Below are 12,770 nucleotides of genomic sequence, written 5' to 3' on the forward strand. Positions count from 1 at the left end.
GTAGTCTTAAGTGTGGATATTTTCAGAGTGATGTAGCTATATACCATGCATGTCTGCTTTTATTTCTGTACAGCAGGAATAGCAAAGATCATATAATATAGCAGACCAGTTCTGAAAAGGATTTGGTTGGCTTTTGTTGGCAGCCTGTATGCAAGCCCTGCATCTCTGGACTCTGCTTGCCACATATGCTGTTGCAGTAGGACAAAATCAAGGACACAAGAATCAGGAGTGCCCTAAGCTCAACGCACAGGTACTCTCCTTTAAAAGCACAAGAGGAAATACTGTTGTCATGTTTTCTGTGAATGCTCTCCCTCCAGATTTTTTAATATTTTTTTTTAGAAGTAAATATTAGAATCCAGCCCATTAAGTATAAACAGATGTAAATAATTAAACAAAATAAACCAGGAAAAATTAGTACGCATCCTGTTCCATCTTTTAAAAGAGCTTAGGTAGTGAAGCCACTTCCAGTTATTTCGTAGAACCTGTGCTGATTATTCAGTTTCGCAGCATATTATCAGGCAACTGTGAAGATACCCAGTGTTCTGTGATTTCATTTCCATAATAACATTTGCCTATTTACTTTTTAGCTAAGTAGTCCTAAAGCTATTTCTTGGCAAAACTACCAAAACAGTAATTTGGTAATTACTAGTTACTAAGGATTTCTTACCATATTAGACTTTATATCGTATGAATATAAAACATATTATGGTTTTGGTAATAATAAATGGATAAATATCTGTCTTGAGCTTAGGTTATGCTAGCGGACTGCATGATCCCTAGTGCAGTTCTCCTGACTAGCTGCGCATAATGGAGTGACTGATGTGAATACACTCATGTCCAATAGCTTTTAATATTCTTTTCTAAAAGATAAGCGGACTAACAGCTGGGGCTGCTACGAGAAACCTCTGTTGCACTCATAGACTAAAACTGAAATTGTTTGAATTAAATACAAAACTTCGTTTATACATATATAAGCATATGAGCACATGTAGTTATATATGAGAATATATAGCTGGAGGAAAAGATACACGCACAGACTGCCATTCTGTGGTTTTTTGTTATGGCTGCCCCCCTTCTTGCAACTCACACATTACAAATAGCAGAAGTTACATAAGAAGCTTGCATGATTTTCAGAAGTTTTTTGGTAAGCTTTGTTTTCTAGGGTAAGTAGATGAAAGTAATGTTATGTAATAATATCAAAAAGAAAAAGGGAGTGGATAATAAGATGTAAATTAAGGAATGCACTCCTTTTCTTTACAATGTCACCAAACTGTTACTTTCTGCCACCAAGAACACTGAAACCAATTTTCTGTAGCTTGCCAGGGTATCAAATTTCACAGCTATCACTGATGCCATGCCCTCCCTTTTTTGGTACATAACCATAAGTAAGTATAGGAGATAGCTAGTCTCAGACCTTGGAATTGAGCATTTGCAGTTCCCAAAATAAATGTCATTTATTCTTGGTTTATACTCTTTTACCTGGAAGCTGTCACCATAGACTAGAAATAAAATTTACAAATAATTGAATGCTATCTATTTTATCACTTTGATTTGCATTTTGCTTGTTCAGAAATAACATTAATGGTTCCCTCCCCTTGCCATCCCACCCTTGTGTGTCCTCTATATCAAAAGTTAATAGGTTTGGAACCTGGTCTAGTTTAAGGCAGGTTTGCCAACAAAGTAGAAAAAAATAAATTGTGTGATAATTGAAATTCACATACCATCAATATTGTTACGGCTAGTTCTTAGTCATTGTCTTATCACTTTTATGACATAGTCATCTGAAATTTTGTGGAATATTACAAACATTAATATGTTTGTAAGTGCGAGAACACTCCTTATTCAGAATTACTAACACCTAACAAAATACTCTGTCAATCACTGAGAATTATAGAAAAGTTCCCTTAAAATTTTATCCACCCTTAATGCAGGGTGTTTTCTTAGCAGTGATTTTTGGGAAGCATCCATACTAGATTAGTCTTTGTAAAATAAGAAAACTTTGCACTTGCCAAGTAGTGTAGGCTTACACGGTATCGGTATAAAAATACTTAGCCCTTTTTTTTATGTCCTTGGTCAAAGATTACTGAGGAGACTTACGATGATAACCTGTATTTTAATTATTACTAGTAATATTTCAGGCTGTGTATCTAGATTTAATTGTTAAATGAGCCATATCTCCATGTAGTTAAAGTAGCAAGTCATTCATGGACTCATCCTTCCCAACTTAAAATTACAGATAGTGAAAACAACAGAAAGTCTCACAGTTGTAATTTATATGAAGTTTCTTTCTATTAGTTACTCTCCTGTTGGACATTACTTTTTTTTCTTTTTTTCTTTTTTTTTTTTTTAATCATAGAGACTTACATTGTTGTTTGACTGGTAGGGGGAAGGAAGTAACAGCTCTACCTCCAGCACTCAGTAGATTCAAAAGTTCAGTATAATCTTAACTGTGGAATATAATATTATACCTTGTGCACACAATTAGTTATTAATTCCCTAGGATACCTGATTGGAAATGCCTAGTATGGCAGCTGTGAATTCACGTAGACAGCTGCCTTTCGTGTTAGTGATTATCACCAGCTCTTGTTTGATAACCCAACTGGTGCAACATGCACTTAGATATACACTGTCTCAAATACTGAGAAAACCGTGTGTTTAAGCAGCACCTGGACAGAACGTGAAAGCAGTTCTGTTTGCACTCTTGCTATCCAATTGCATATAAGAAACTCTATTTGAAAACTAGAATTCAGTATGGCCTTTACAGTAAATACTTTTCCTCTTTATTTAATCCAGCTACACAGATGCATGTGTCATGTACTAAATAGACTTGTAATTTTCAGAACTATCCTTGTTGTAAGTGACCCATTCTGTGGTTTGTAGGACTGGGGGATTTCCAAACCTGCGTGAATCCATTACGGTTGAGTCACCAAGGTATGACTATAACATTGTCAGCTACAAAAGAGTTTCTTACATCCTTATTCCAGTTACCTGCTATCACAAACAGGCAGGTCTTCTTTTCCTTTTCATAGATCAAACTGAACTCAACCTTTAAAATAATCTTTTTCAGTTTTGTTCTCCTTGCTTCTCTTTGAAAGCTCCTTAAAAAATGTCAGAAACTAGAAATTTAAATATATTTGTGGCCAGTGTATATGCCAACCACAAATTATCTTTGGGAGTTGTCATCTTTTAACATGTCTTTTAAAAGAGATACCAGTCTGTGGGCTATTTCAGTAACATATAGATGTCCTTAGAAAGCAAAACTCTTCTCACACTTTTATAAAATGATGGAATAAATAGGGGCACTTAAGTTATCCGATATGATGTACTTTCAGATGTCACAATGAAATAAGGATTCCTTTTCCTGTGCTTATATAGTTTTAGACCTGTGTGTAGAACCTCCTTGCTCTGAAAAGCTTTCTTGCCTTTCTTAGGTGCTGTGGAGATTTTTGTTTGGCTCTTTCTCCATACCTGTTCTTCCCAGTCAACTGGTGCATCAGAGTTTTGGGCCTTTTATGTATATTGGACTAACTCCTAGAGCTTTCTTAAACAAGTAATAAAAACACAAATTTTATCAAATGACTGCACTTCTCTTATTACCATTTTTTCACTCTTTGTTCTTTCATCTGTCTTTCCAACTTGAATCTACTTGTGTCTTTCAACTATGAAGAATGGCAAATATGCAACAAAAAAACAAAAGCTGGACTGGACGGGAGTGTAAGACATTGAAGGAGACAGTTTGCCAGAAAACTGGTGACTGCTTGTTAGACAGTTTTTTTTTTTTTACTTTTGATATAATATTTAATATTGATAAAGCCTAAAGAAATAATTGCTACTTAATGTTCAGCTGCAAATATGAATACAAGGAACTAGTGATGGGGACATTGGATATTTTAACTAACCATATTTGTCTGAGGCTTTATCAGGTGCCATATCTGTAATGAAGACTTATTTTTGCCTATGAAAGTGCCTGTGCGACTGAAATTGTCTGGGTTGTACTCACTGTAGAAGACACTTTTTTTCTCCCTAAATTAAAATACTCTTAAATTCACTTCAATTCTTGTGTAAAAATGAAACATGTATTAGAAATAAATGAACCTTAAAACCTGATCACGAGTAGGAGTATCAGTTTACGACATCAAAGCAGGAAGCATTCATCATACTTCAAATCTTAAACAATGTCTTGTTTAACATCACCTTACTAAAGTGTTTACTAAGGAGGTTTTTCCTCCTTAGTTTCAGAAACTTACGCAGGGCCTCAGTCTGAAATAAAACAGTAGCAAGCAGTCCAACTTTCCTCATACAGTCTCTTCCTCTCATCTCTCCATCTCCTCCAACATCTGTTCTGTTTAAATCAGTTATGTTGGGAAGTCTGTTGCTTAATGTCAAAGTAAACCAAATAATGTTTGAACTGCTTCTTACAAAAGGACACATTTAGATTACACTTTAATTTTTGCATTCCAAGTCTAAAAATACATACATAATTTGCCTCCTGAAAGTCAAAGGAATTTATGGTGGAAAAAAATTACAAAACAGAGTCAAATTGTTTTATCTTTCATTATAGAGGAAAAATTCTGTATGCTCACCAAACCACCAAACTAGTGGTAAGGTTACTTTTGTTTACCAGCACTGTATAACATACAGAAGAAATACCATAAAACACCTTTAAAGAGTTGCAGATTATTAATATTTTCTTTCATGAAGCTAGATCAGTTGACATATCTCTGCTGATAGTCAATATCTATAAATGCTTTGTAGCTGTATTTCTCAAAAGATTAGGGATGAGCAACTGACATCATCTACCTGGACTTGTGCAAAGCTTTTGACACTGTCCTGCACGACATCCTTCTCTCTAAACTAGAGAGACATGGGTTTGATGGACGGACCACTCAGTGGATAAGGAGTTGGCTGGATGGCCGCACTCAGAGAGTGGTGGTCAACGGCTCAATGTCCATGTGGAGACCGGTCACGAGTGGCGTCCCTCAGGGGTCCGTGCTGGGCCCGGCCCTGTTCAACATCTTTGTCGGAGACATGGACAGTGGGATAGAGTGCACCCTCAGCAAGTTCGCCGACGACACCAAGTTGTGTGGTGCCGTCGCCACGCTGGAAGGGAGGGATGCCATCCAGAGGGACCTTGACAGGCTGGAGAGGTGGGCCCGTGCCAACCTCATGAAGTTCAACCAGGCCAAGTGCAAGGTCCTGCACCTGGGTCATGGCAATCCCAGGCACAAATACAGGCTGGGCAGGGAATGGATTGAGAGCAGCCCTGAGGAGAAGGACTTGGGAGTGCTGGTGGATGAGATGCTTAACATGAGTGGGCAATGCGCCCTTGCGGCCCAGAAGGCCAACCGCATCCTGGGCTGCATCAAGAGAAGCGTGGCCAGCAGGTCGAGGGAGGTGATTCTGCCCCTCTACTCTGCCCTGGTGAGACCCCACCTGGAGTACTGTGTCCAGTTCTGGAGCCCCCAACACAAGAAGGACATGGACCAGTTGGAGAAGGTCCAGAGGAGGGCCACAAAGATGATAAAAGGGCTGGAGCACCTCTCTTATGAGGACAGGCTGAGAGAGTTGGGGCTGTTCAGCCTGGAGAAGAGGAGGCTCCAGGGAGACCTGATAGCGGTCTTCCAGTACCTCAAGGGGGCCTACAAGAAAGATGGGGAAAGGCTGTTTAGTAGGGCCTGTTGCAATAGGACGAGGGGTAATGGTTTTAAAATAGAGGGGGGTAGATTTAGATTAGAAATTAGGAAAAAATTTTTTACGATGCGAGTTATAGAACACTGGAACAGGTTGCCCAGAGAGGTGGTGGAGGCCCCATCTCTGGAAACGTTCAACGCCAGGCTGGATGAGGCTCTGGGCAACCTGACCTAGTCAGAGATGTCCCTGCTGCTTGCAGGGGGGTTGGACTAGATGACCTTTGAAGGTCCCTTCCAACCCTAACCATTCTATGATTCTATGATTCTATTACGGAATTCTTTAATGGGTATTTTTCAGGATTTATTTTTTTAAACACTCATTAGCTTTCCCAATGATTCCCAGTTTGGGATATAGCTGATAGTTGGAAACCAATCCTGATGTACCCTTTTTTTGAATTTGCTGTGCTAATAAAAGTAGCAAGGCACTGCAGCCATATTGAGAACAACTGTCATGGTTTAGGAGGTGCCACTTTTTACAGAAGATATCTCTGCCATAGGACGGCAAAGGAAAACCTTAAATCTTCCAAACCAAGTGAAATGAATCCAGTTTTTTTCTTTGTGAGACCTACAAAGCAAAGAAGTACTAAATACTCTGTCATGACTTAAGAATTTTTTGCAAGATATTCTGCTATAGGGGAGACTTTTTGGATGGATTATTTGGAAAATTATCAGAGACTCATGATTAGAGTTTTAGAAGGATTTCTATTTTCTGTTTTCATTAGTGTCTTTGAGGATATCAGCCAGAAGTAGCAGTAAGCATACTGGGGATGAGAATTATTTGTTACATTGAAAAATAGGAGCACTGATGCGGTGCACAGCACAATCCAGCAAGACTAAATGTAAAATTTAGCACTTTGCGCAACTACCTATTTCTGCCTAGGAGTAATTTTGAAGAATATTTGGTCATTACCAACTGAATTTGAATCATCATCACAATATTGCTGCGAATAAAGTAAGCGTATACAAATGTATATGCAAAGGTATTATCTGAAGACATCAGCCAAAGCGGCACTTCAGCTGAGGCCTTTTCAGAGCAGAAAAATTATACCTAGTTAATGGATGCTGTGTTTCAAGAACAGTGTGGTTCAAACAGATGGGCCAGGATGACATCAAGAACTGTCAGAGGTTTAGAACATTGTGCTCTGCAAAAGAAGATTGAAGAAACTGGGGTTCTTTAGTTCAGAAGGAAGGGAAAAATATCTAGTGAGCATCTGTGAAAAAGAATATATTACTCCAAGTTGAACGACCTAAAATTTACAGTAAGAAAGATTAAATAGAGATTAAGCAAACTTTTCTGAACGTAAAGATAGTTGAGCACTAAAATACATGGTTGAGGAAAGTGAGGAGTATGTGAGTGGAGGTTTTGAAGAAAGGGTCAGACAAGTATCTGCTGAGAATGATGTAGCTGTAGTAGTTTGCTCCTACCTGAGGGCAGAGTGGACTAGAGCCAGTATTTAAAGGTACCTCCAAGCTCCTTCTTTTCCCTGACACACAAGGGTCTTTTCCATTAAAAAGCATGTGTTTGCAAGACTTTAAAATGTAATCTTTTTCTTAAATTATAACCTAATTACAGTTTCACTGTGAGTTGGTTGTTACAAATAAACAAAAGGCTTAGTAGCATCAAGAGCAGGAAGAAAGAGTGTTGTGTGTCTTACTAACAATTGGCGACATGGAAACTCCGGTTCCAGAAACGTGTCTGGGTTTGGAAATTTTTTTTTTTTTTTTTTTTTTTGTAATTAGCTCCTTGCAGTAAAGATTACATGCTAGGTATAAGAAAAGGAAAGCTGAATAATCAGAATGTAAAAAATATAATTCCTAGCACTTCATCATCTCTGAAGTTCTATGCACTGAAAATAAAATTTACTACTTACAAATGCCCATGGAGACAGATTGCAAATGTCTGATACCTTTGCTTTAGAAATAGTTCATACATGATTATAAAGGAAGGAAATACATACAAATTTGGAGATTTCTGCCCATAAGTAGTTCTTTTACCATTTCTGCGAGGCTGAACAGAAAAATTTTAGAGTAAGCAAAGCCTTGAGAGGGGAGGGGATGTTGTTCGGGGGTGGTGGATTTTTTATGTTAGATTTTTTTTTTTTTTACCAAATCAGCATTTATCATAATATTCAATAAATATTCTTCACTCAAAAGGAATGTGTGGTGTGATAGCATGTGTTATTTCAAAAGTGTGCAGTAAAATAGGTAATGGAAAGTGATCGATGGACTGACTAGGGAGCAGGGATTACTGCGTGGCCTTGTTTGATTGGAGTAGTCAATATGGGCAGCATTCTCAACAAAATAATGAGTGTCTAAAATCAGCCTGTCTTTATCTGTGCCAAAACTTTGAGGGCATATTAACTGCACAAAGAGCTAGTTTTAAGGTTTACCATCTCCCAGCGACATATTTGAACAGCAAAGTGATCCCATATGTCCTGTTTCTATGTATCTCCCTTATTTCCTGCAAATAGAGTTCTTGTTTCCATGAGTGTTAGCTTATTGAAAAATTTATTAGGAAGGGGAATGAAAACAGGTATTGAAAGCAAAGAGAACTTAATGCAGTCATCAGTTATTTTAATAACTGATGCAGTCACCAGAGTATTTTCTGTTCCTTTTCACTCTTAACTTACCTTCCTGTCCTGAGGATGTCTTATGTCACATGAAACTGTTCCTAGATGCAGAGCTTCCAATCTGATGGTAAGTTTTCTTCTGTAAGTGTATTTCTGTCTTTGTTCTTACTCTTCATAGATGCCAGAATTTCAGAAGAAGACTGTCCATATTAAGGACCCAGGGAGAGTAGAGGAGATTATTTGTGGCCTCATCAAAGGTGGAGCTGCCAAACTTCAGGTAAAGATAGTGGAAGGCATAACCAGTTTGGAATTAAAGCAATCATATGATTTTTGCTCTGTGCCAAAAATTCTAAGAATATTTATAACAGAAGTCAGCCTTCAAGTAATCTCCAAAACTTAGACATGTTAACTCTTTTAACAGGTCTTTTTCATTCAACTGTAATTCAGACAGGTGCTAGTTAATGAAATCATATAAGCTTAGTAATTTTAGGAAATATTCTGACCAAAGGAATTAGAAAAACAATTCAGTCAGATTAAAATTATTCTTGTGGGATATTCTAGCTTACATTACAATAGTTCAATAAAATAGGGAGATTTCTGTGGCATATATACTGTTCAACTGCACCTATCATTGATCGTTCAGAATTTCTAGCCATTCTTTATTTTGTCCCTCCGTATTGTAAGACAGTTTTGCTTTTTCTTTCTTTAAATAGATTATTACAGATTTTGATATGACATTAAGTAGATTTTCCTACAATGGAAAAAGATGTCCAACTTGTCATAGTGAGTACTTTTTTTTTTTTTTAAATATGGATTAGTTTGTTTACTCCTTTTAGTTTTTCATAGATTTTAATTTTCTATCCAAGTTATTCCCTAATATATGAGATTTTATATTGCCTTGTTACCCAACCTGTACATCCTAATGAAAAAGTATTATAGTGAGTGTCTATGTGTTCTATGTATATATATTTTAAGCACAATCTTTGTGAATTAAAATCAGATAAGTTGTCATTCAGAATTAAAAAAACTAAGTTCTGAACTATAAGATGTTACTAGCTAGATATGGTAGATTTGAATTATTTTTTAAGAGGTCATAATAGTCCTGACACCTGCAAGACTCAGTAAACTCCTTGGAATTCTTGATATTTTTATCCTGTACCCTTTTAGAACAATAAAAAAAAAATGATTTAATAATGAAGTAGGAATCCTAAAACACATAGGAAGTCTCATTATGATTTCAGGAACAGTTAAACCTCAAGAAACAGATAAGAGGCTTGTAATTAACCTTTTAATTGAGAGATGAGGGGAAGGACAGTAATACATCTCATGCTTATGAAGAAAAATATGCCTTTTACGGGTTGCTGGTAAGAAAAGTTCTGAGGAAACATAGTGGTATGTCATCAAACATTGTCTTCTATACTATTTACAGTGTCATATAGCAAAGTAAAAGAAATACAACATCTTGTTTAACACTTTTTTTTCCACCCCTCCAGATATCATTGATAACTCTAAGCTCATCACAGAGGAATGTCGGAAAAAGGTAAATGGAAAACCTACTAGCTGTTGGTTATTCAGACAACTGTTCTCATTCCCTGGCTGCACCGTGTGTTGAATTACGCAACACAATGAGACAAGGGATACCTTCAAATCCTTAAAGCTCTCTGACCTTCCTCACTAACTGTAAGGCATCCAGTCAGTAATAGAAGTGAACAGAAATATTTGTATTCTTGACAATAGCATGTAGTTCAGTTTAACAGTATCCATTTTTTCTTGTTAGATAACAAGCTGACTCTTAGCTCAAAGAGCATTTCAGATTCCATTTTATTTAAATAATGTAACCAGAATAAAGGAAGTTATTTTGATTGATTAGATCAAATACCAAGTGTTATTTTATTAAAATACATTAAACATCTATTGTTTTTTCCCCTTCAGTTATTGCAGCTGAAAGAAACCTATTATGCTATTGAAATTGATCCAGCTCTCACTATTGAAGAAAAATATCCATATATGGTAGAATGGTAAGAGACACCTCCCATCTTCAAATTGTGCAATATTAGATTTAGTAACTTTTCAAAAGCAAATTAATGTCAGTAATTAGCTTTTAGCTAACACATTAACTGAACTAATCTCTTGGAGTGTTCTGCAACAACTGCTTTTCCTTTGCTGTTAACATGAATGAGGAAGAATTAACCATACAGGATGTTTTCCATCATGAGATTTAATGAAAGGTGAACCATTACAAGTCAATTTCCATCTATTTTTTGTTTATATTCTAGGTACAATAAATCTCATGCACTACTTGTTGAACAAGGCTTACAGAAGGATAAGTTTGCAGAAATTGTGAGGGAATCTGATGTTATGCTGAAGTAAGTTCCTTTTGATTTGAACAATATTCTTTCAGAGTATTTTCTATAGATTCTTACTGTGCGTTTTCAGGGAAAAAAAAATACATGCTTTCCTGAGAGTGTGACACCATAATCTTGGAACATAGTGAGCTTCATGCCCCCTCTTTATTCATATTTTGTAACTAAATGCTTACAATGATCACAGTGTGTACACTAGAGCTCTTAAAAAAAAAAAATAAAAAATGAGTGTCATCTCTACAAACCTCATTTCTGTAGACTTTCATCCTCTTGAAATTGAACTGCTGGCTCTTTTTTTGTAAGGAGAATGTAGAGTTCAACATTGTTCCTCTGTAAAACAATTGCTATATTAATGTTATCTGAGATAAAAATGCAGTGACTTCAGGAATATGTTTCATGTGTTGTATTAAATATTGTTCTTACTTTGTGGCTAAAGGTAAGTTTAAAAGCCAGCAAAATCCTTGCTTGAAATGTGCTGTGGCTCCCATGTCTTTTAAAGTTCTCTAGAATTGTCTGTAAATTTTGGACTACTGATACAAGATGTTAAGGCTTAATTTGTGGAATTGTTTATCATACTGACTAAATTATTGTCTTTTCAAAACAGACAAGCACACTGTCTCTACCTGTTTGAAAGCCTAAGTCTGTGTGTATTGAATCTTCATTCACAAACTAAAATTCCCTCAAAAATTTTCATCATCATAATTTTTAAAAAAAATTTAAAATTCTACTAATCAATGTTTTTGTAGAGCAGGTGTACAGAGATAATATTATATTGTTCCTGAAATATTATACATATATTTAATTGGGCACTGAAAACTAAAAAGCTTTCAGGAAAGAGTAACAATAAATGTTTTCAGGAATTCAAAACAAAACAAAATCTGTTTTATGGTAATAACCCTATAGAAAGTCAAATATTTAAGCAAGGAAGACTGAAAGGAAATGTACAGCCTGATAGTCGCTAGAGAAAGTTCTACTAGTTGCTTGCTTCTTCTGGGATATTTGGGGAGGAGGAACTAGTTTTAAGTCTTTAAAAAATTATTAAATGTTTGGAGGGAAAAAATTATATAGATCAAGACCAAACAGCTTGATGCAAGAGTTCCTTGCTAAAACTATGCTGCCTTATGTTGGGTTGATGGTGAGGCATCAACTTGTGTTATGTTGATGGTGAGGCAAAGGAAATAAAGTGAAACGTTCAGGGAAAATTAGGGGTTTTTTCCAAAGATGATGTTCTGAAAACTGACTTTTCTTAGCTTTCTTTCTTTGAGATTTGACTTGTATGTACATCCTGTGTTACAGAGAAGGATATGAGAACTTCTTTGATAAGCTCAGTGAACATAATATTCCTGTGTTCATATTTTCTGCTGGGATTGGGGACATTCTTGAGGAGGTTATCCACCAGGCTGGAGTCTACCATTCTAATGTCAAAGTGGTTTCCAATTTCATGGATTTTGATGAAAATGTATGTATGAAATAACACCTTCTTATCAAACATCACTGTGGCATTTAGTAGCTATTTATATATACAAAAAGGTGAACATTTTAATGCAACAGATGTAGCCACCTGCCCTGCCATATAGAGAATTAGAATTGCATACTTAGTGCTCTTCCATGCAAAAAATAAGCAGAGGATAACAGTTCAAATGCTGTTAGTGTAGTACAAGTAAGGTACCATTCATTTCCTTTAATGGCAACCTCACACTCAGCCCAGTACAGCGCTATTCCTCCTCCAAGTAGAGAATCGCTGTCTATCTAGTCTTAACAATGCTGTTACAGTCATTACGTTATTTAACAGTAATTTATCTTGTTCATCATTAGAGATTACATAGTTCAGTGTTAGTTCAATAGTAATATCACCTGTTTCATTCTAGATTCTGTCTTGTCTGTATGATACTAGAAATAACTTAAGTGTTTGGGTTTTTTTTAATAGGGAATATTAAAAGGATTTAAAGGAGAATTGATTCATGTTTACAACAAACATGATGGTGCCTTGAAGAATACGGAGTACTTCAAACAGCTAAAAGACAACAGTAATATCATACTGCTAGGCGATTCCCAAGGAGACTTAAGTATGGCAGATGGAGTAGCAAATGTTGAACACATTCTTAAGATCGGCTATCTCAATGATAAAGTAAGTAGCCTTATAACCT

At 36.2% G+C, this 12,770-nt stretch overlaps 1 protein-coding gene across 5 annotated transcripts in view; it reads left to right on the top strand.

The window, feature by feature from the left end:
* The window catches only part of NT5C3A (5'-nucleotidase, cytosolic IIIA), a 32,967-nt gene that overhangs the window by 16,110 nt on the left and 4,087 nt on the right, over positions 1–12,770 (top strand). The window contains exons 1-9 of one of the 5 annotated variants that reach the window (XM_086742988.1): positions 79–250; positions 2,881–2,931; positions 8,439–8,537; positions 8,974–9,043; positions 9,754–9,800; positions 10,193–10,278; positions 10,537–10,626; positions 11,920–12,082; positions 12,551–12,751. In XM_086742988.1, coding sequence (XP_086599114.1) covers positions 8,439–8,537; positions 8,974–9,043; positions 9,754–9,800; positions 10,193–10,278; positions 10,537–10,626; positions 11,920–12,082; positions 12,551–12,751 — 756 coding nt within the window. In that variant the 5' untranslated portion in view covers positions 79–250; positions 2,881–2,931. Of the gene's footprint in view, positions 1–73; positions 251–2,880; positions 2,932–8,438; positions 8,538–8,973; positions 9,044–9,753; positions 9,801–10,192; positions 10,279–10,536; positions 10,627–11,919; positions 12,083–12,550; positions 12,752–12,770 lie in introns of those variants that run through there. The other 4 variants (XM_086742989.1, XM_086742986.1, XM_086742987.1 and 1 more) reach the window with 4 other exon arrangements.

The sequence above is a fragment of the Chlamydotis macqueenii genome, chromosome 2 (assembly GCF_036417535.1).
Source record: "Chlamydotis macqueenii isolate bChlMac1 chromosome 2, bChlMac1.mat, whole genome shotgun sequence".
Classification (NCBI taxonomy): Eukaryota; Metazoa; Chordata; class Aves; order Otidiformes; family Otididae; genus Chlamydotis; species Chlamydotis macqueenii.